At 44.8% G+C, this 20,641-nt stretch overlaps 1 protein-coding gene across 11 annotated transcripts in view; it reads left to right on the plus strand.

Annotated features, from left to right (window-relative positions):
• Positions 1-20,641, plus strand: part of PNPLA7 (patatin like phospholipase domain containing 7) — a 387,559-nt gene that overhangs the window by 46,619 nt on the left and 320,299 nt on the right. For 10 of the 11 annotated variants that reach the window (XM_030535369.1, XM_030535370.1, XM_030535368.1 and 7 more), the window contains 2 exons: positions 14,761-14,889; positions 16,855-16,935. The exons of the other annotated variant lie outside the window; for it this stretch is intronic. In XM_030535369.1, the coding sequence (XP_030391229.1) occupies positions 14,761-14,889; positions 16,855-16,935 (210 nt within the window). The remainder of the gene's footprint in view (positions 1-14,760; positions 14,890-16,854; positions 16,936-20,641) is intronic. 11 annotated transcript variants of the gene reach the window in all.

Here is a 20,641-nt window from a genome sequence, read left to right on the forward strand (position 1 = left end):
GGTTGAAAAGATGAGTCAACCCTGCTGAGGTTTGAACCTGTGGTTTCAAACCGTTGTTCTGGGTATTTTCTGAAGTCTCAGGTTTATACTGCAAAATTGCCTATTTTTCATACACACAAATAAATCCTATTAGGTTGGGATATGGCAGCAGAAAAGTTATTGACAAACAGGAATAGTTAACATTCCATGAGAGTGACTTGGAGAAGGGTGAGAAATCTGGTGAGGGTTGGAGCAGAGGGTGGCTGTAAAGTTGGAATCTGAAGCTATGACTGGAATGTCAGTTTTTCATTATGACAGAGACTTAGTGAAATGAATTTAGCAAGGTGATGAGCAAATTAGTCATTCATAGGGACGTAGCTATTATACTGTATCAGACCAGCAGTTGTCCATCTAATCTAGTGTCCATTTCTTCATTGGTCAGTATCTGATGTTTCAGAGCCTAGAGGCAGATGCAAGAAGCCCATAATGGGTAATTGTAGGCAGCTATTCCCCAAGGGAAATTTTCTTCCTAAACCCCATCATCGTTGGTTTTATAAATCCTCTAGAGGAAACATCTTCTGGAGTCCAGAGAGACTCTGAACACAGAAAAGGTTCTTAGCTTGTTCATAATTACCTATGACAGTGCAGGGAGTGCAGAGGTGAGCCTGCTCTCTGATTACTTGGAGGCGAATTAGTGCCCCGGGAGAAACTGACTGGGGCAATGATCTAATCAGGCTAGTGGTCTGGGTGAGGTAAAAAATTATTGGCCCCAGCACAATACATATGCTAAAAAACTTAAACAAAGCCTTTGTTTAAGTTTGTTAGCATATGTATTGTGCTGTTAAAACCATATAAAGAATGAATGCTCTCCCAACCCATTTTGTGGTTAAAGCACAGGACTGGGACTCAGGAACTGTGAGTATGATTCCTGTGTCTTTTGCCCACTTTCTGTGTGACCTTAGGCATGTCATTTAGTCTCTCGATGCCTGTTCCCCATCTATAATATGGGGACGAGAATGCTTCTGTTCTCCCACCCTTTTTCCATCTCTTCTATTTAGATGCTGAATCCTCTGGTGCAGTGATGGTCTCTAGAATGTGTTTTGTACAGTACCTAGCACAGTAGGGCCCTGATCTGGTGTGGGCCCTGTAGGTGCCTCAAGAGTACAGATGATAAATACTATCTCTTAAATCTATTCCAGGAGTGTATATACCAAAAGCATAAGATGTTTCCTTTGCTTAAGTGACCTTAATAGCTTATAATACTGTATAAAGGGAAACTAGTGAGGGTAGCTTTTCCTTCTGATCCATCCATTGTGTGTATGTGCTGGGGGTGGAGAATCCCAGTGGGAGAGCACCCACTTTTAGCTTCGCCTCTTGAGGTTCAAAGAACTGCTCCCCTACCACTATTGAAGAGGTTATCATTGCTGCAATATGTCTCTGCACATCATGAACCTATCAGGAGATTTCTGTACTCTTTTGTTTTAAAGCCAAAGCGCTGCCACAAAGCACAGCACTAATAACTAATGGCATAAAGAGAAACCCAGGGGAAAAATATGCACAACCTGAGATGCCAGTGCTGACTTTCTCCCCTTCAGGGGCCCCACTTTCCCTTCCACACCAAAGCTGGCAGTAGCTGGAGCTCTGCATATGTGTTGCCAACAAGAAATTTATTTATTTATTTATTTATTATTTTTTTGCAGCATGCTCAATCTTTCTTTCTGATGACTGTTCTAATAGTCTAACCCAGGGATGCAAACTACGGCCTGTGAGCCACATCTGGTTCACCAGCCATTTTAATGCGACCCTTGAGCGACGTCTGGGGCTTGCCCCGTTCCGGCGCTCCAGCCAGGAAGCAGGGTAAGGGGCCACTCCGCGCAGCTCCTGGAAGCAGCGACATGTCCCCACTCCAGCTCGTATGTGCAGGGGCAGCCATGGGGCCCCACCTCGCACGCTGTCCCCACCCCAAGCTCCACCCCCGCAGCTCCCATTGGCCATGTAGGCGCGAGAGCGGGGACATGCCCCTGCTTTTGGGAGCTGCTTGAGGTAAATGCTGCCCTGATCCTGTGCCCAACCCCCTGCCCCAGCCCTGATTCCCCTCCTGCCCTCCAAACCCCTTTGTCCCAGCCTGGAGCACCCTCCTACACCCCAAACTCCTCATTCCCAGTCCCACTCCAGAGCCCACATCCCCAACTGGAGCTTCCATCTCCCCTTCCCGCACCCTGCCTCACCCTCCCTGCCCCAGTCCAGAGCCCCCTCCCGAGTCCTGAACTCCTCATTTCTGGCCCCACCCTGGAGCCTGCACCCCCAGTCAGAGTCCTCACGCCCTCCCATACCCCAACTCCAATTTCATGAGCATTCATGGCCCACCGTACAATTTCTATACCCAGATGTGGCCCTCTGGCCAAAACGTTTGCCCACCCCAATCTAATCTAATTTTGTTGCAGTTTTAACAGTGTAGAAATTTGTTAGCTGCTAAATGTGAAGTTGTTTTGTATGACGCTTTTTGCTGATGGAAACATACTGTGCAAGTCTGAAAAATATAGCAAAAAATATTTCTTTTGAGTGGGGGAGGAAGGGCGAACAAGAAAGTAAAACAATTTCTACATTCATGAATTTGGTATTTGCGCTGAGTGCCTGCGAGTTCTGCCCAGCTTGCTGGAAAAGTGTTTTTGAAGATACTTTCTCCGTACACACGATGCTTGCTGTGTATAGTACTTGGGCTTCAGATCTTGTTATAATTTTCCAGTTTGGAACATGAGCCATGCTCTTTCTTCTGTCACTATTATTTATCTGTATTATCATAGCGCCTGGGAGCCTCAGTCATGGCCTAGGACCCTATTATCCCAGGCCGTCCCTGCCCCAAAGAGTTTACAGTCAAAGTATATGATGAGAGACAATAGATAGAGAAGATGAACTGGAAAGGTACAAGGAAACAATGAGACAGTATTAATCAGGATGATGGGCAGTAGTCTCACACCAGCAGCCTGATGGTTGACTAGTTTTTTGTAGACATTTCAGTCTCATTGTTGAAGTCTTTTTAAAATAAAATTATAGCCTGTCACTGTGGGGCCCTTCAGTGCATAATCCTTGCATCTGAAAATCAGCTGTGTATTAATCCTCAGAGAAATACCCTAAAATGAAAGGGCCTCACTGCCTGTACTCAAGGAAGCAACAGGGTGAGGAGGGCTGAGCACAGGTTTTAGTTGGGAGGTTTTGTTCTATCCTTGGGCTTCTCATGGACTCACTCTGTGCCCTATGTGGGGGTCAGTGAATGGTTGGAAAGCACTTATATGGGGTTTGATGTGTTCCAAGGAGGATTGTCTGCTATCAGTCATAGGAGAAGATAACCGATAACTCTTGCAGCCCTTCCATTTCTAGTGGAGGAGAGTCCTTTCTTGGAAGCGTGCCCCCATTTTGGATCATTGCAACATGCAAACCCGGAAAGTCTGTTTTTTTGTTTTTTTTAATTAATGCTTTTCTTTAAAAGTTAAAATAAAGCTAAATATAAAAGTACTACAACTTTTTCCAGAAGAGAAAGATGAGCCTGTGAGTGGACATACAGGGACTGGTGCACTTTTCCAGACTCCAACCCCAATTGAACCTTTCTGAAGATTCTGAAAGTTTTTGGTTAATTAGTTTTAATTTTCTGTTGTGTTCTAGCCCTCCTGGGCTCCAACTGGGACTGGAGCTTCCAAAATATCATGCAAGACTCTATTGTAGGGGTATGTATGACCTTACTGGTGGTATGAAGTGCCATAGATCTCTTGACAGAGCCCTGGATGAACAGCCATATGTTTTGGGTGCTTTTCCAGCCGTCGAAATTATGTCCACTAGTAGTTTTATAATTGTAATAATAATGTTTAATTACAGAGCTACATGAAGGAGCTTTTAAGTTTACACAATATTTTACAAACACATACACGCATATTCTCTGTCCTGGGGAATTTGCAGTGTTAGTTAGGTAAGGCAAATAAAAGGGGAATAAGCAATGACTTGCCTATATGGCCATTTACTGCATGACAAGCTGGGGTGTAAGGCTACAGCGCATTAGCTTGTCATAAGAATGGCTATACTGGGCCAGATGAAAGGTACATCTAGCTCAGTATCCTGTCTTCCGACAGTGGCCAGTGCCAGGTGCCCCATAGGGAATGAACAGAACAGGTAATCATCAAATGATTCATCCCCTGTCACCCATTCCTAGCTTATGGCAAACAGAGGCTAGGGACACCATCCCTGCTCATCCTGGCTAATAGCCATTGGTGGACCTATCCTCCATGAACTTTATAGTCTTGGCCTTCACAACATCCTCTGGCAATGAGTTCCATGGGTTGACTGCATTGTGTGAAAAAATACTTTTTGTTTGTTTTAAAGCTGCTGCCTATTAATTTCATGTAGTGACCCCTAGTTTTTCTGTTATGAGAAGGGGTAAATAACACTTCCTTATTTACTTTCTTCACACCAGTCATGATTTTATAGACCTCTCTCATGTCTCCCCTTAATCATCTTTTTTCGAAGCTGAAAAGTCCAAGTCTTATTAATCTCTCCTCAGACGGAAGCCGTTCCATACCCCTAATCATTTTTGTTGCCCTTTTCTGAATCTTTTCCAATTCCGATACATCTTTTTTGAGACGGGGCAACCACATCTGCATGCAGTATTCAGGATGTGCGCATACCATCGATTTATATAGAGGCAATATGATATTTTCTGTCTTAATATCTATCCCTTTCTTAATGATTCCCATCATTCTATTTGCTTTTTTGACTGCCGCTGCACACTGACTGGATGTTTTCAGAGAACTATCCACAATGACTCCAAGATCTCTTTCTTAAGTGGTAATAGCTAATTTAGACCCCATTAGTTTTATATGTATAGTTGGGATTATGTTTTCCAATGTGCATTACTTTGCATTTATTAATATTGAATTTAATCTGCCATTTTGTTGCCCAGTCACCTTATGCACCAAATAGCCATATAGGCAAGGTTGGAGTTAGTTTTTGGAGAGATTAAGTTTGAGATGGCACAGAGCCATCCAAGACAGGACAAAAAGTGAGAGGTTGGGGCTTAAAGGGTTCTTGTGTCCTCCATATAAGGGTAGCAGTTGGAAGAGTGGGAGCAGCTGAAGTCTGAGAATGCTGAGAAACACCAGTGGATAAGGAAAGAAGAGAGTTTGATGAACCGTTAAAAATGATGTGGAAAGAATGAGCTCTCCCAATTCTCCGTCCACCTACTAACCAAAATCCCAGAAACCAGGAGAGAATAGAAAAAGAGAAATGTGATAAGCAGACAGATCAGTATATTAGGGGATAGAGAAATGACCCTTAGAGTTAGCTTGGAGGTCCTTTGTGCTCTTGATTAGAATGGTTATGGTGGGGTGGAGAGGGTGGAAGCCAGACTGGAGAGAAGGCAATCCCAGCAGAAAGAATAGAAAGCATACTCCAGAATTTTGAAGATGGAAGGGAGGAAAGCATTAGCACACCAAATGGGAGAAACAAAAAATCTCACCACTCCACTTAGTGAAAAGTTTATTCAAATCCATTTCAGAAACGTTTGACTGCACTCCAGGTCCACTTGGGAGGCCTCCACTACTTGTGTTTTGCTGTCACATTTGTAACTACAACAAATACTTCCTGTCAACAGTGCTTCAGGGAATGTGCAATTACTCTGCAGGTGACAGAACAATATGGAGAGAAACTCTTATCCCCAACTAGAACAAATAGTTCTCCTTTGTTTAAAAAAAAAAAGGGGGGGGGAGGTGAGGCGAATGAGGTGCCCACTGCTGAAACTGTCCTGAAAGGCAGTCCCTAAAGAGTTCCCTTTGTGTAGTAATAAACTGATTGAAGTTACAATTTAAACAGTGTTCTCAGTGCTGTTGATTACAATGTGCTAGAGAGAATTGATGCATCTGAGAACATTTTCCTCTGTTCTTCCTTTGTAGCAGCTTTTAGTACATTCCGGCCAATTACACAGTACAACCTGCTTTTGTGCTTTTTGAAAAACAAGTTCCTCTCATCATGCTGATTAGTGTTTAAAAAGGAAAATTGCACCCAGGATAAATGGGAGGATGGAAATGTTAGTTATTCTTCTCTTAAGTGCCCTGCTGGATTAAGAGTGCTCTGCTCCTTTTTGTATTGTGATCTTTAGAGTATGATTTTCTTAGAGGTCCTTGAACTTTGTTCTGAAAGACTGTCTACGCAGCGAAGAAGAAAAAAAGACACATGCCAGTGAGTCTCAGAGCCCAGGTCAACTATCTTTGGTTTGCAGGCCTGACACTGTGGGGTTAAAAATAACAGGACAGATGTTCAGGCTCAGGCTGGAGCCTGGGCTCTGAAACCCAGTGAGGAGGGAGAGTCTCTGGGTATGTCTACACTGCAATTAGACACCCACGGCTGGCCCATGCCAGCTCACTTGGCTTGCTGGGCTTGGGCTAAGCGGCTGCTTAATTGCAGAGTAGATATTCAGGCTTGGGCTGCAGCCTGAGCTCTGAGACCCTTCCACCTTGCAGGGTACTAGAACCTGGAGTTCAGCCAATGCATGAACGTCTACACTGCCGTTTTCAGATCAAACGCAGCCAGCTCAGTTGTAGTTCAGAGTCAAACGTCTGAAGGTGATCTGTAACCCACTCCTCGGTCTTCTGAATTACTTCTGTGTAACATTTTATAAAGGTAATTATAAGTCTTTATTGAAGAGAATTATTTTTATCCAGCAACTATTTTTCCCCACCCATTTGCTTTAGAATCTGGTGGAAAATACAGTTGGTAGACAGTACAGGGACCAGTATCTTTAAAAAGCAAAGACTGTAATTTTTTCTAAAGCAGTTTGGGTGGGAGCAGATGAAAAGCAGAGGAATCTCATTAGGTAGGAGCAGGCTTCTAGAGGCTGGTTTAAGGTGACTTATAAAAGGAAGGGACATTGAGCCCTTTTTGTTTTGTGTAGAAAGCCCTGGAAGGCTTTGTGTGGTGTCCCTGAAGTTCTTTTTATAAAGTGTCAAAAGAGTGAAGAAGCCATGCAGTTCCACGGCACAGACTGAATCGATATTCAGAATTACAGACTGCACTTAAAACTGGCCACAGCCTTTTTACTCTTTATAATATCATACAGTAGAACATCAGAGTTACGAACTGACTGGTCAACCACACACCTCATTTGGAACTGAAAGTATGCAATCAGGCAGCAGAGACACATACACATATAAAGCAAATACTGTACAGAAAAGTACTGTTAAACGTAAACTACCAGAAAAAAAGGGGTGGAAATTTAAAACAAATAAAGGTTTGACAGGGTAAGTTAACTGTTTCTGTGCTTGGTTCTTTTAAATTAAGATGGTTAATAGCAGCATTTTTCTTATGCATGGTAAAGTTTCAAAGTCAATGTTCAGCTTTGGAAAGAACCAGAACATTTTGTTCAGAGTTACGAACATTTCAGAGTCGCAAACAGCGTCCATTCCCGAGGTGTCTGTAACTCTGAGGTTCTGCTGTACAACATCAGTATAATCCAGAGATACAGTTTCCAGTTAATTTGATCTTGCTATCCAAGTCTTGTACTTTTCTTCATCCAGGCTTCCAGCTGTACTGATTTTACTAAGAATCCTTCAACTTTCTTTTCCAGAGAGGTGATAGCAGTGCAGAAAGTAACTTGTTTAGTGTTTTTATTCATCATTCCTTGGGCAGAAAATTCCTCTGAGTCAGTGTCAGTGGGTGCACCTGATTGCATAGTGCTGTGGGAGGCCCTGGTGGTATCTCCACATTCAGTGTGCTGCAGATTTTATGTAGTTGCTTTGTATTGCACAATGGAAGAAAAGGTAAACCCTTATGATGACTGAATAAGCAAGAACTCCAGTTTGTTCTTGCACTCGGCTTCCTGCTCAGGCTCCATCCCATAAAAAGTCCTCTCCATCCCCCAATTTTTTTTCCTGCTAGTGTTTTTTTTGTTTTTGTTTTGTTTTTTGTTATCTTGAAAATAGCTAAATCAGATCGTCTTTTTCCTGGATTTGTAGGAGGAATCCACGGAGGACTGACATGCGCGTTCTCAGAACTCAGGGAAGAGGGGGAGAAGGGGCACTGAGTCTTTTGCAGTGAGAGCTTTTCTCCCAAGTGTTTAGCAGAAGTTTGAGTTAAACAGACATTAAGAAAAAAAAACCCAAACAAAAAACATAAAAATCTGTGCCCCCATTTCCTGTCTTGTGATGTCATTCTGCTGGTTCTCCAGTCCTCCAGCAATCAGGGACATCTAGACCTTATGTTTCTCATGTAAAAATTTGAGTTTTTTAATAAGAGTGTTTCACACCTTACTTTTATTTAAGATAAAAAGTGTAAAAAGGAACAATCCTACAATTAATAATATAAGCCTATCTTCAGAATTTCTCCTCTCCTTCAAGATATGCAGGCAGGTCTTTGTCTTTCCTATCTATTACAGCTTGGTTCCAGAAGGGTAAAAGTTCTCCATGCATCTTGAAGGTCTTTTGGTCACGATTGCTTTCCCATCCACTGCTCCTGTAGCTCTTAGGATCTAGCCACATCTGGAATAGTGGAACTAGGGCCTGGTCTACACTAGGGGGTGGGGGATTGTTCTAAGATATGCAACTTCAGCTACGAGAATAGTGTGGCTGAAGTCGACGTATCTTAGATCAAATTAAAATTACTTACTTTGTGTCCTCGCGGTGCTGGATCGATGGCCACTGCTCCCCCATTGACTTTGCTTCTGCCTCTCACACTGCTGGAGTTCAGCAGTCGATGGGAGAGCTATCGGGGATTGATTTATTGTGTGTATGCTACACGCGATAAATCAATCCCTGATAGATCGATCACTACCCGCCTATCCAGCAGGTAGTGTAGACATATCCTAGCAGATTCTTCTGTTTCTGCAGACTGTGCGAATCCATAGATTGCCATGACAGCAAATATGCTAAGTGGAGGTTGTGACCCTAAGATCCCTGAATTCACACCCTACACTTTATTGTAGTAATATTTGTACAAAATATGCCTTGTGAGATATCATTTAAAAACTAACACGCTGATTGTTAAAATTCTTGTGTAAAGTATGTATGAACACATGCTGAAATTATGACTAAAATGTGCTTGCAAGACAAGTCTGAGAAGGGAGTATCATAGAATCATAGACTTTAAGGTCAGAAGGGACCATTATGATCATCTAGTCTGACCTCCTGCACAATGTAGTCCACAGAATCTCATCCACCCACTGCTGTACCAAACCTGTGTCTGAGCCATTGAAGTCCTCAAATCATGGTTTAAAGACTTCAAGGTGCAGAGAATCTTCCAGCAAGTAACCCGTGCTCCATGCTGCAGAGGAAGACGAAAACCCCCCAGGGCTTCTGTCAATTTGCCCTGGTGGAAAATTCCTTCCCGACTCCAAATACGGCGATCAGCTAAACCCTGAGCATGTGAGCAAGACTCACCAGCCAGACACCCAGGAAAGAATTCTCTGTAGTAACTCGAATCCCACCCCATCTAACATCCCATCACAAGCCATTGGGCATATTTACCGCTAGTAGTCAAAGATGAATTAATTGCCAAAATTAGGCTATCCCATCATACCATCCCCTCCATAAATTTATCAAGCTTAGTCTTGAAGCCAGATATGTCCTTTGCCCCCACTGCTCCCCTTGGAAGGCTGTTCCAGAACTTCACTCCTCTGATGGTTAGAAACTTTTGTCTAATTTCCAGTCTAAACTTCCTGATTGCCCATTTATATTCTTTTGTTCTTGTGTCCACACTGGTACTGAGCTTAAATAATTCCTCTCCCTCCTTAGTATTTATTCCTCTGTTATATTTATAAAGAGTAATCATATCCCCCCTCAACCTTCTTTTAGTTAGGCTAAACAAGCCAAGCTCTTCGAGTCTCCTTTCATAAGACAGGTTTTCCATTCCTCGGATCATCCCAGTAGCCCTTCTCTGAACCGGTTCCAGTTTGAATTCATCCTTCTTAAACATGGGAGACCAGAACTGCACACAGTATTCCAGATGAGGTCTCACCAGTGCCTTGTATAATGGTATTAACACCTCCTTATCTCTCCTGGAAATATCTCGCCTGATGCATCCCAAGACCACATTAGCTTTTTTCACAGCCATATCACGTTGACGGCTCATAATCATCCCGTGATCAACCAATACTCCGAGGTCCTTCTCCTCCTCCATTACTTCCAACTGATGCCTCCACAGCTTATAACAATAGTTCTTGTTATTAATCCCTAAATGCATGACCTTACACTTTTCACTATTAAATTTCATCCTATTACTGGTTTTGGAGTAGCAGCTGTGTTAGTCTATATCCGCAAAACGAACAGGAATACTTGTGGCACCTTAGAGACTAACAAATTTATTTCAGCATAAGCTTCCGTGGGCTACAGCTCACTTCTTCGGATGCATAGAATGGAACACACAGACAAGAGATATTTATACATACAGAGAACATGAAAATGTGGAAGTACGCATACCAACAGGAAGCCACACCATCACCAGTTCATTCACCTGCACGTCCACCAATGTAATGTATGCCATCATATGCCAGCAATGTCCCTCTGCTATGTACATCGGCCAAACTGGACAGTCTCTACGGAAAAGGATAAATGGACACAAATCAGATATTAGGAATGGCAATATACAAAAACCTGTAGGAGAACACTTCAGCCTCCCCTGTAGCAGACCTTAAGGTGGCCATCCTGCAGCAAAAAAACTTCAGGACCAGACTTCAAAGAGAAACTTCTGAACTTCAGTTCATCTGCAAATTTGACACCATCAGCTCAGGATTAAACAGAGACTGTGAATGGCTTGCCAACTACAAAAGCAGTTTCTCCTCCCTTGGTTTTCACACCTCAACTGCTAGAACAGGGCCTCATCCTCCCTGATTGAACTAACCTCATTATCTCTAGCTTGCTTGCATATATATACCTGCCCCTGGAAATTTCCACTACATGCATCTGACGAAGTGGGTATTCACCCACGAAAGCTCATGCTCCAAAATCTCTGTTAGTCTATAAGATGCCACAGGATTCTTTGCTGCTTTTACAGATCCAGACTAACATGGCTACCCCTCTGATACTTGATACCAACAGGAAGAGTCTAATCAATTGAGATGAGCTATTGTCAGCAGGAGAAAAAAACCCTTTGAAGTGATAATTGAGATGACCCATAGAAGGTGTAAGGAGAACGTAACATAGGGAAATAGATTCAATTAGGGTAATGACCCAACCATTGCCAGTCTCTGTTTAAACCGAAGTTAATTGTATCTAATTTGCATATTAATTCGAGTTCAGCAGTCTCTCTTTGGAGTCTGTTTTTGAAGTTTTTTTGTTGCAAAATTGCCACCTTCAAGTCTGTCACTGAGCAGTTAGAGAGGTTGAAGTGTTCTCCTACTGGTTTTTGAATGTTATGATTCCTGATGTCAGACTTGTATTCATTTAAACTTTTGCATAGAGATTGTCTGGTTTGGCCAATGTACATGTCAGAGGGGCATTGCTGGCACATGATGGGATATATCACGTTGATAGATGTGCAGTTGAACGAGCCCCTGATGGTGTGGCTGATGTGAATAGGTCCTATGATGGTGTCACTTGAATAGATATGTGGACAGAGCTGGCTTCGGGCTTTGTTGCAAGGATTGGTTCCTGGGTTAGTGTTTATGTTGTATGGTGTGTGGTTGCTGGTGAGTATTTGCTTCAGGTTGGGAGGCTGTCTGTAAGCGAGGACTGACCTGTCTCCCAAGATCTGTGAGAGTAAGGGATCATCTTTCAGGATAGGTTGTAGATCCTTGATGATGCGCTGGAGAGGTTTTAGTTGGGGCTGTAGGTGATGGCTAGTGGCGTTCTGTTATTTTCTTTGTTGGGCCTGTCCTGTAGTAGGTGGCTTCTGGGTACTCTTCTGGCTCTGTTTTTTCACTTCAGTAGGTGGGTATTGTAGTTTTAAGAACTATTACTATTACTCCAGTTTACAAGGTCATCCAGATCTTCCTGTATGATATCCCAGTCCTTCTCTGTTTTGGCAATACCTCCCAGCTTTGTGTCCTCTGCAAACTTTATTAGCACATTCCCACTTTTTGTGCCAAGGTCAGTAATAACAAGGTTAAATAAGATTGGTCCCAAAACTAATCCCTGAGGAACTCCACTAGTAACCTCCTTCCAGCCTGACAATTCACCTTTCAGTATGACCCATTGTAGTCTTCCCTTTAACTAGTTCCTTATCCACTTTTCAATTTTCATCTTGATCCCCATCTTTTCCAATTTAGCTAATAATTCCCCATATGGAACCATATCAAATGCCTTACTGAAATCGAGGTGAATTAGATGCACTGCATTTCCTTTGTCTAAAACACCTGTTACCTTTTCAAAGAAGGAGATCGGGTTGGTTTGGCATGATCTATCTTTTGTAAAAATCGTGTTGTATATTGTCCCAATCACCATTGACCTCAATGTCCCTGACTACTTTTTCCTTCAAAATTTTTCCAAGACCTTGCATACTACAGATGTCGAAGTGACAGGCTTTTAGTTGCCTGGATCACTTTTTTCCCTTTCTTAAAAATAGGAACTATGTTATCAATTCTCCAGTCATACGGTACAACCCCTGAGTTTACAGATTCATTAAAAATTCTTCCTAATGCGTTTGCAATTTTATCTGCCAGTTCCTTTCATATTCTTGGATGAAGATTATCTGGGCCCCGAGATTTAGTCGCATTAAGCTGTTTGAGCTTGACTTCTACCTCGGATGTGGTAATATCTACCTCCATATCCTCATTCTTATTTGTCATCCTACCATTATCCCTAAGCTCCTCATTAACCTCATTTAAAGACTGAGGCAAAGTATTTGTTTAGGTATTAGACCATGCCTAGATTATCCTTAACCTCCACTCCATCCTTGGTGTTTAGCGGTCCCACTTCTTCTTTCTTTGTTTTCTTCTTATTTATATGGACCTTTTACTATTGGCTTTAATTCTCTTTGCAAGGTCCAACTCTACATGGCTTTTGGCCTTTCTAACTTTATCCCTACATGTTCTGACCTCAGTAAGAAGGTAGCTTTCCTTGCTGATCACTCCCATCTTCCATTCCTTGTAGGCTTTCTGCTTTTTCTTAATCACCTCTCTGACATGCTTGCTCATCCAACTTGGTCTACAATTCCTGCCTGTTGATGTTTTCCCCTTCCTTGGGATGCAGCTTCTGATAGTTTCTGAAGGGCAACAAAAATGGTTAGGAGGCTGGAGCACATGACTTACAAGGAGAGACTAAGGGAACTGGGTTTGTTCGGTTTCCAGAAGAGAAGGATGAAGGGGGATTTGATAGCTCCTTTCAACTACCTGAAAGGGAGTTCCAAAGAGGATGGATCTAGACTGTTCTCAACGGTAGCAGATGAAAGAACAAGGAGTAATGATCTCAAGTTGCAGTGAGGGAGGTTTAGGTTGGATAGTAGGAAAAACTTTTTCACTAGGAGGGTGGTGAAGCACTGGAATGGGTTACCTAAAGAGGTGGTGGAATCTCCTTCCTTAGAGGTTTTTAAGGTTAGACTTGACAAAGCCCTGGCTGGGATGATTTTGTTGGGAATTGGTCCTGCTTTCAGCAGGGGGCTGGACTAGATGACCTCCTGAGGTCCCTTCCAACCCTGATATTCTATGGTTCTATGAACCTTTTTCATCCAAGACTCCTTCCTCACAGCTGGAAGGATCTTTATCCTAGGGTAACCCTCAGGAAAATGCATTTCATCTCTTTCACCTAAGAAAAAGAACCAGCCCTTTGACTGTGGGAGATTCTCATATGAGATTTTGGTCAGCTATAATGGAAAGTGTGGTAAGGATTTTACCTTGAACCTAGCTTGTTAAGTTTTAGTTAGTAGGAAATGTTTTATCTTTATTTTTCTTGTAACCATTTTGGACTTCAATGTCTTATACCTGTACTCACTTGAAACCTATTTCTTTGTAGTCAAAGAAACTTGTTTTATTTTTAATCTAAATAAATTCAGTGTTCAAATTGAACTGTTTGGTAATTCCAGTTAAAGTAGCAAACTGTTGAACTGACCCTTTACAGACCTTTAATATCTAAACTGCCCAGGAGAGAGCTGGATGGTGCAGAACACACATTTTTTTGGGAAAACTCAGGACTGGGAGTGCGTTGGTGTCACCTTGCAGGTAGTAACTAAGACTGGTGGAAACCAGAGGGGGGCTGGAGTGTTGCTGACGGTCTGCTGGGGTCAGAGTTGTTGAACCAGGGCTGCAGCTACACACAGACACTTGGGGTGACCTGCAGGCTGTTTGTGAGTGGCCCAAGTTGGGAGCTACAATAGCAAAGCATTGTGTGGCATGCAGGTTTGCGGTGCAGGTGGTGACACAATCTCTCTCCCTGGTCTGGAATGCACCCCAGAATGTGATTGAGGGCAGCATAGATTAATAGACCTGCCAAAAGGCCTTTTCTCAACCTCTTTGGAGAGCTGGAGTATCAGTTTGACATTAATTCTGAAGCCTGGCTTTCTCTGTAGCATTACAAAATCAGTAAGCCAGCAGATTCATCTACTTGATGATGAGCTACACTGGGGGGATTTCTCATTTCACCTACCCCCTTCCTAGGCAAATGGGGTTGACCCTGTGAATGCTGTTGACCATCCTGACCTCTTTTATTCCCAATTCGTGGAGCATAGGAGCACATCTTTCTCTTGTGGCTGGAGAATTAGGATGGTGTGTGTCAAAGCAAAAAGTGGTGTAATGTCATTAGGAAGAATTGAGGCAGGTGGACAGTGGTACAAGAGGGAACAAATAGTAAAATCATTTCTCTAATGCTTTTTTAATAGGGTCACCCTGCTCCATATAAAACCGTTTCAGCCCGAGCAGGAACACCATCCACTATATTGCGACTTCCAGCTAGTGTTTTTCAGGATGTTTTCCAGAAGTACCCTGAAACTCTTGTCAGAATGGTACAGGTAAGACTGATCTGTACTTGGTTTTCATTAAATATAGTATCCATCTTTCCTTTAAAAGGTTTTTCCCTATCTGGCCAGCTAGTCTATCTTTCTGCTGGTGCAGAATTGTTCTCCTTAGCATATTCTCAGAGTTTTGTCTAATATTTAAGTGTCCCAAGTGATGGGACTGCCACCACATATCCAAGGAGATTATCGCAGTCTGACTGATCTTTACATTAAGTGGGGATGAGGGAAATATTTCCTAAATGTGTCTTTCATCACCCTTCCTTGGACCAATGTACCAAAGTTCCTTCCCCTTTGAGGCCAGATTCTGCCTTCAGAAATATGCAGCTCCTGTTACTGTCAGATGGGGGCTGCCTCTGCTCATCAAAGAGCAGAATTTGGCCCTAGATATTTACTTCTCAAACATCTGCAAACTCTGAACTGTTGTAGCAGTGGGTACTTAGAATAAGTTCTAATCTTTGCACTTAAATAATGCTAACCTTGAATAACCTCAAATAATGCTACCACATAATTGATTTGTGTTATTGTGACACCTTTATTGGACTCTTACTCATATATCATTCTTAACTTTCCCCTGGATATGTGCTGGGCAAAGAATGGCAGAGGCAAATCGAATGGCAATGAGGACAGCTTATTGCCCCTCTGTAAGTTTCCAGTGTCTCTAGTTCATGACATAGTGTCTTTCCTTGGGACTGGTCATACGTCATTCCCTCGCTGACCCCCAATACGCTGTCCGTTTTAGAAGATCTTGAAAAAATGGGGGCTTAGAATCTGAGCATCTTGGTGCTCAGCATTTCTGGAAATCAGTTTGGTTTTTTTCATTGGAATAGACATAGATCAGCCTCTTGATGAATAAGCAACCTTATCCATATGCCAGACAAGATATTGGGAGATAGAGAGAAGTGGGGAAGGAAAGAGGAGTCTAGTTAAAGTGGAGAGTGACAAAGGGAAGATGCTAAGAGAGAACTGATTGCTGTAGAGAACTGTAGATTTTGGATCATATGCTGTTATGAAGGGTGTTTATGACATCAAGATGTCATGATCAATATCATCATTACTTGTTTATTGCCAACAGTGTATAGGCCCTTTATAGTTCTTGCAAGAGCCTCTAAAATTGGGACACCAGACCCAAGTTGCCCCTTGAGATTGTAATTTTATTAAAACAAAACAAAAACACCCCCTCCCCCCAAGTTGGGATTTTGAGGTCTTCATACCAAAGAGAGGTGCCAGATACTGCATCTGCTTAGCTGGCTGCCTGTGTCCCCTCTCCAACCCCCCACCCACCCACCTGCAGCCAGCTGAGAAGCTGCTGGCCTTCCCACGCTGTCTCCCCCCATCCCCTGAGGCCAGCACAGAAGCTGCCTGTGTCCCTGCTTGCCCCAGCCTTGCTCCCTCTGCCCTGGAAAAAGACTCATCTGCTTGCTGCAGTCAGAGCCAGGCTGGGAACTGCAGCCATCACACAAGCGGGGTACATGGCTTCTGGCCAAAACAGCTGAAGATAACTATTTGGCCTGAAGCCACCTGATTGGCTGCAGTGGCGCAAACAGCTGATGGGATCTGTTCATGCAATAGCTGATCCTTCAATTGGTGCTTAAGCACTCACTATTTTTTTTCCATGGGTGCTCCAGTCCTGGAGCACCCACAGAGTTGACACCTATAATGTCAAGTCTTTTGGGTGGTATCTCTGGCTCAGCCACTTACTATGTCTCTTGGTGTGAGTCCCAAGTTTTCAAGCCACGCGGCACTCTTTTTCAGCTGTGGGGAAAGGTATTCTCAGCATCACAGCAAAATGCAAAGTGGAACAGAATGTTTAGCATAAGTAGTTAGCACAAATTGTAAGGGAAAATTCAAGGTAGCATGGCCTGTTAACACTTCTGCAGTCACAGGACAAAAAGAGTGGGCTAGTGGATGGTGGCGTATTTGGTATTCACCTGCTCCCTGTGTTTGCTCTGCCTCTCCTAGATCATCATGGTGAGGCTCCAAAGAGTGACATTCTTGGCTTTGCACAACTATCTTGGCCTGACCACCGAGCTCTTCAATTCTGTAAGTGTAGAATGAAAGCAATTTACTCTTATCACACTGTATGTATCTGATTCTAACCCTGTCTGTGGGAGTGTCTTCTCTTCAGTAGCTCGCAAGCATAATCTCAGTATAAAACTAGCTTTAATTTATTGTTTGCAACAATATTAATACCATCGTGCTTGAGAGTGAAGCTCTCAAGCTATAAAATCTGCTCAGTGCTGAAGCCTGCTGAATAACATTTCATTTGGGCATTTTTATTATGGAGGCTATCATAGCTGTCAGGCTAGCTGAACCTCTGTCCCCTTTCTGGTCCCTCTGAGTGCACCCTCTCAGGTGTAGGCTCTTGTGTCTTTACCTGTTGTGATGCTCTTCTCCAGTGCTCCCAGAACCTTAAGCCAATGTGCAGGGCCCTACCAAATTCATAGTCCATTTTGGTCAATTTCATGGTCATAGGATTTTTAAAATCATAAATTTCATGATTTCAGATATTTCAATCTGAAATTTCAGTGTTGTAACTGTTGGGATCCTGACCTAAAAGGGGGTTGTGGGAGGGTCACAAGATTATTGTAGGGGGTTGTGGCATTGCCATCCTTACGTCTGCGCTGCCTTCAGAGCTGGGCTCTTGGCCAGCAGCCACCGCCTTTCTCTGGCCACCCAGTTCTGAAGGCAGCAGCACAGAAGTAAGGGTGGCAAAGCATGGTATAGCCACCCTTATTTCTGCGCTGCTGCTGGTGGGATGTTGCCTTCAGAGCTGGGCGCCCAGCCAACAGCAACTACTCTCTGGCCACCCAGTTCTGAAGGCAGCGCAGAAGTAAGGGTGACTGTAGATGAGCCAGACTCACCCCTGCGGCGTCTCCTGCTGGTTATCCTGGGAATTAGCTCATTCCAGCATCCAGAGTGCCCTCTGCAGGCTGGTGATCCACCTGCCCTCTTGGTCCTCATGTCCCTCCCTGGACCCCGGTGCCCTTTTAACTGGGGTGCTGCCCCCTGGTAGTACCCCACCAATCTGCATCTCCCCTCCCTGGGGAACCCCCAACCCACTGTCCTCACTTTGCCTCAGTTTTGGCTACTGCCCAGTCTCCATCTAGCCCCCGCTCATGGGGGCAGACTGCAGTATTAGCCACTCATCACAGGCAAAGGGGTTTGGACCTGCCACCTTAGCCTACCCCTGGGCTGCCCCCTGCAACTCCCAGTACCTTATGGCCTTGTGCTAGACCTCAGCCTGGGGCTTTCCAGGCAGGAGCTCCCCAGCTCTGCTCCCTCAGGTACCCTGGGACTAGCTCACTGCAGCTAGGCCCTTCTCCCTCTACAGGCAGAGGGAGACTGTTTGCTCGTGGCTTCCCTGGCCTTTTTATACAGGCCAGCTGTGGCCTGATTAGGGTGTGGCCCAGCTGCAGCCGCTTTCCCAATCAGCTCAGCTTTTAGAGCTGCAGCTTTCAAGCCGTTGCAGGTGGCTTTTTAAACGCCTCAGGGCAGGAGTGGGTAACCACCCCGCTACAGTGACAAAACCATGATTCCCCCTACAAGTACCTTGCAACATCCCCCCTCTACAGCCCCCTTTTGGGTCAGGACCCCCAGTTTGAGAAACACTGGTCTCCCCCTTGAAATCTGTATAGTACAGGGTAAAAGGATACCAGGTTTCATGGTCCGTGATGCATTTTCATGGAAACGTGACTTTGGTAGGGCCCTACCAATTGTGATAGACCCAGGCCAGTTGGGTACAGCAGACTAGCAGAATGCAGATATACTGGCCACTGGATTAAGTTTTCTGTTCCCTGACTGACCAGAGCAGGGGCTGCTCCAGGCTAATGAGAACACCTGACTCTAATTAACCTGCAAAGAGTCAGGTGAGACCATTAAGCTAATGTGACCACCTGACTCTAATTAAGGCCCTGCTGATACTATAAAAAGGGCTCACTCCAGTCAGGCAGAGGAGAGCCAGGAAGCCAGAGGAGAGGAAGTGCAGCTGAAGGGCTGGTTACTGAAGACACTCTCAAACCATCAAGGGAGCCCTAAGGTAAGGGTGAAGAAGGGAGAAGCAGGAGATCTGTGGGGAAGTGGCCCAGGGAAATGTAGCAACTCTGGCAGTGAAAGGTTGGCTGCCAACAGCTGCTACCATTAGGGTCCCTGGGCTGGAACCTGGAGTAGAGGGTGGGCCCGGGTTCCCCCAACCCACCACTACAGGAACGTCTCCTGGGAGGGGAAGTCAGGCCCCTGTCAGGACAGGACGCTGAACAGAGACTGTGGGAGTTCTCTCAGCAACCTCCTTGCAGGCCTATGGTGAAAAGGGCTCAGTAGACTGTAACCCTGGCCCTAGAGAGAGAGAGGTCACAATGAGCCACTAAGGCTAGGATAAACCGCCTAGAAGCGCAGGACCCATGGGAGCAAAGTCAGAGCTCCGCCACACAATGTATTACTCTACTTGGCCTCAGCAAGAAAGAGCTTTGCTGGAGTTTCAGCTGTATGTCAACTCCCTGCCACAGCACTGTCTGCTTTCCCAACAAACTCCTCAAGACTCTGCCTGTCTTAACCTAGCCTTGCAGGTAACATTCAGTGAGACCTAGTTTCCCAGACATGCCTCTCAGCAGTGTCCAGTCCCTCTCACTGGACACTCGCAGGAATTATGAAGTCTGCAGTCTCCAAAGTAACAGTGCATACACACACCAGCATGTTGACTCACTGTTGACACTCTTTAACTTAATACACAGCACTGAGTCATTTATAGTAAAATTAAACGTACATTTATTAATAAAGAACAGAGATTTAAGTGGTAACTAAGCAAGAAAAAAAGACAGATGGTTACAAACAAAACAAAAGGAAAAATGTGCTTTCTGATGTCTAAAAGCTTAACAGTTCACAATCTGGTGTCGGGCAGTTCTTCTTCGAGTGATTGCTCATGTGTACGCCACTATAGGTGTGCGTGCTCACCATGTGCACCGGTGCCGGAAGTATCCGTAGTGGGGGAGCACTGCTGCAACCCCTGGAGTGGCGCCGACATTTCGCACTATAAAGGGGGCTGCGTGCTCCCCCCACCCTCAGTTCCTTCTTGCTGCCAGTGAAGGTAGTCGGAACTTGCTCCAGCCTTGGCTGCAGCGTTACAGCCTTAGTGGGGTTCAGTTTCACAGAAAACTTCTCTTACTGACCTTTCTTTCGCGAATGCCTGGCTCGGGGCATGCCCCGTGGCCCAGGCTTCAAGTCGTGCAACTCCTGTCGCAACTCCATGCCCAGAAGCGATCCACACAGTCAGTGTCTTCGCTGTCAGGGCGAGGCTCACATTAGTGAGAAGTGCAAAATTTGCTACTCCTTCAAGCCACGTGCAAAGGAGGAGCATGAGATCTGACTCCAAGCTCTCCTCATGGAGTCGGCATTGGCCCCGGCACTGGCGCGTCAAGCCGACCCCGCGCCGGGCTCCTCTTCTTTGGCGTGCAGCAAAGCGCTTCCGGTGCGCCGTCCTGATTCCGTGACCGGAACCGTGTCCTTGGTGCGCAGCGAGGCACTGTCGACGAGCCGGCACCGCTCCCTTGCTAAACGGGAAGACTCAGTGGTGCCGAGAGGAGAGGAGTGAGGCCAGACCCGAGTTGGGCAGCCCACAATCCCCATCGGGACATAGACCTCCGACTCGCGCTGAGCGGAGTAGTCCAGTCCCATAAGCGCGCGCCTCGCCCAAAGAACGCATGCCTTCGACGCCAGAGGCAGCTCAGGCCGCACGTGATGTCCTAGTGCTTCC

The sequence above is a fragment of the Gopherus evgoodei genome, chromosome 16, assembly GCF_007399415.2.
Source record: "Gopherus evgoodei ecotype Sinaloan lineage chromosome 16, rGopEvg1_v1.p, whole genome shotgun sequence".
Lineage (NCBI taxonomy): Eukaryota > Metazoa > Chordata > Testudines > Testudinidae > Gopherus > Gopherus evgoodei.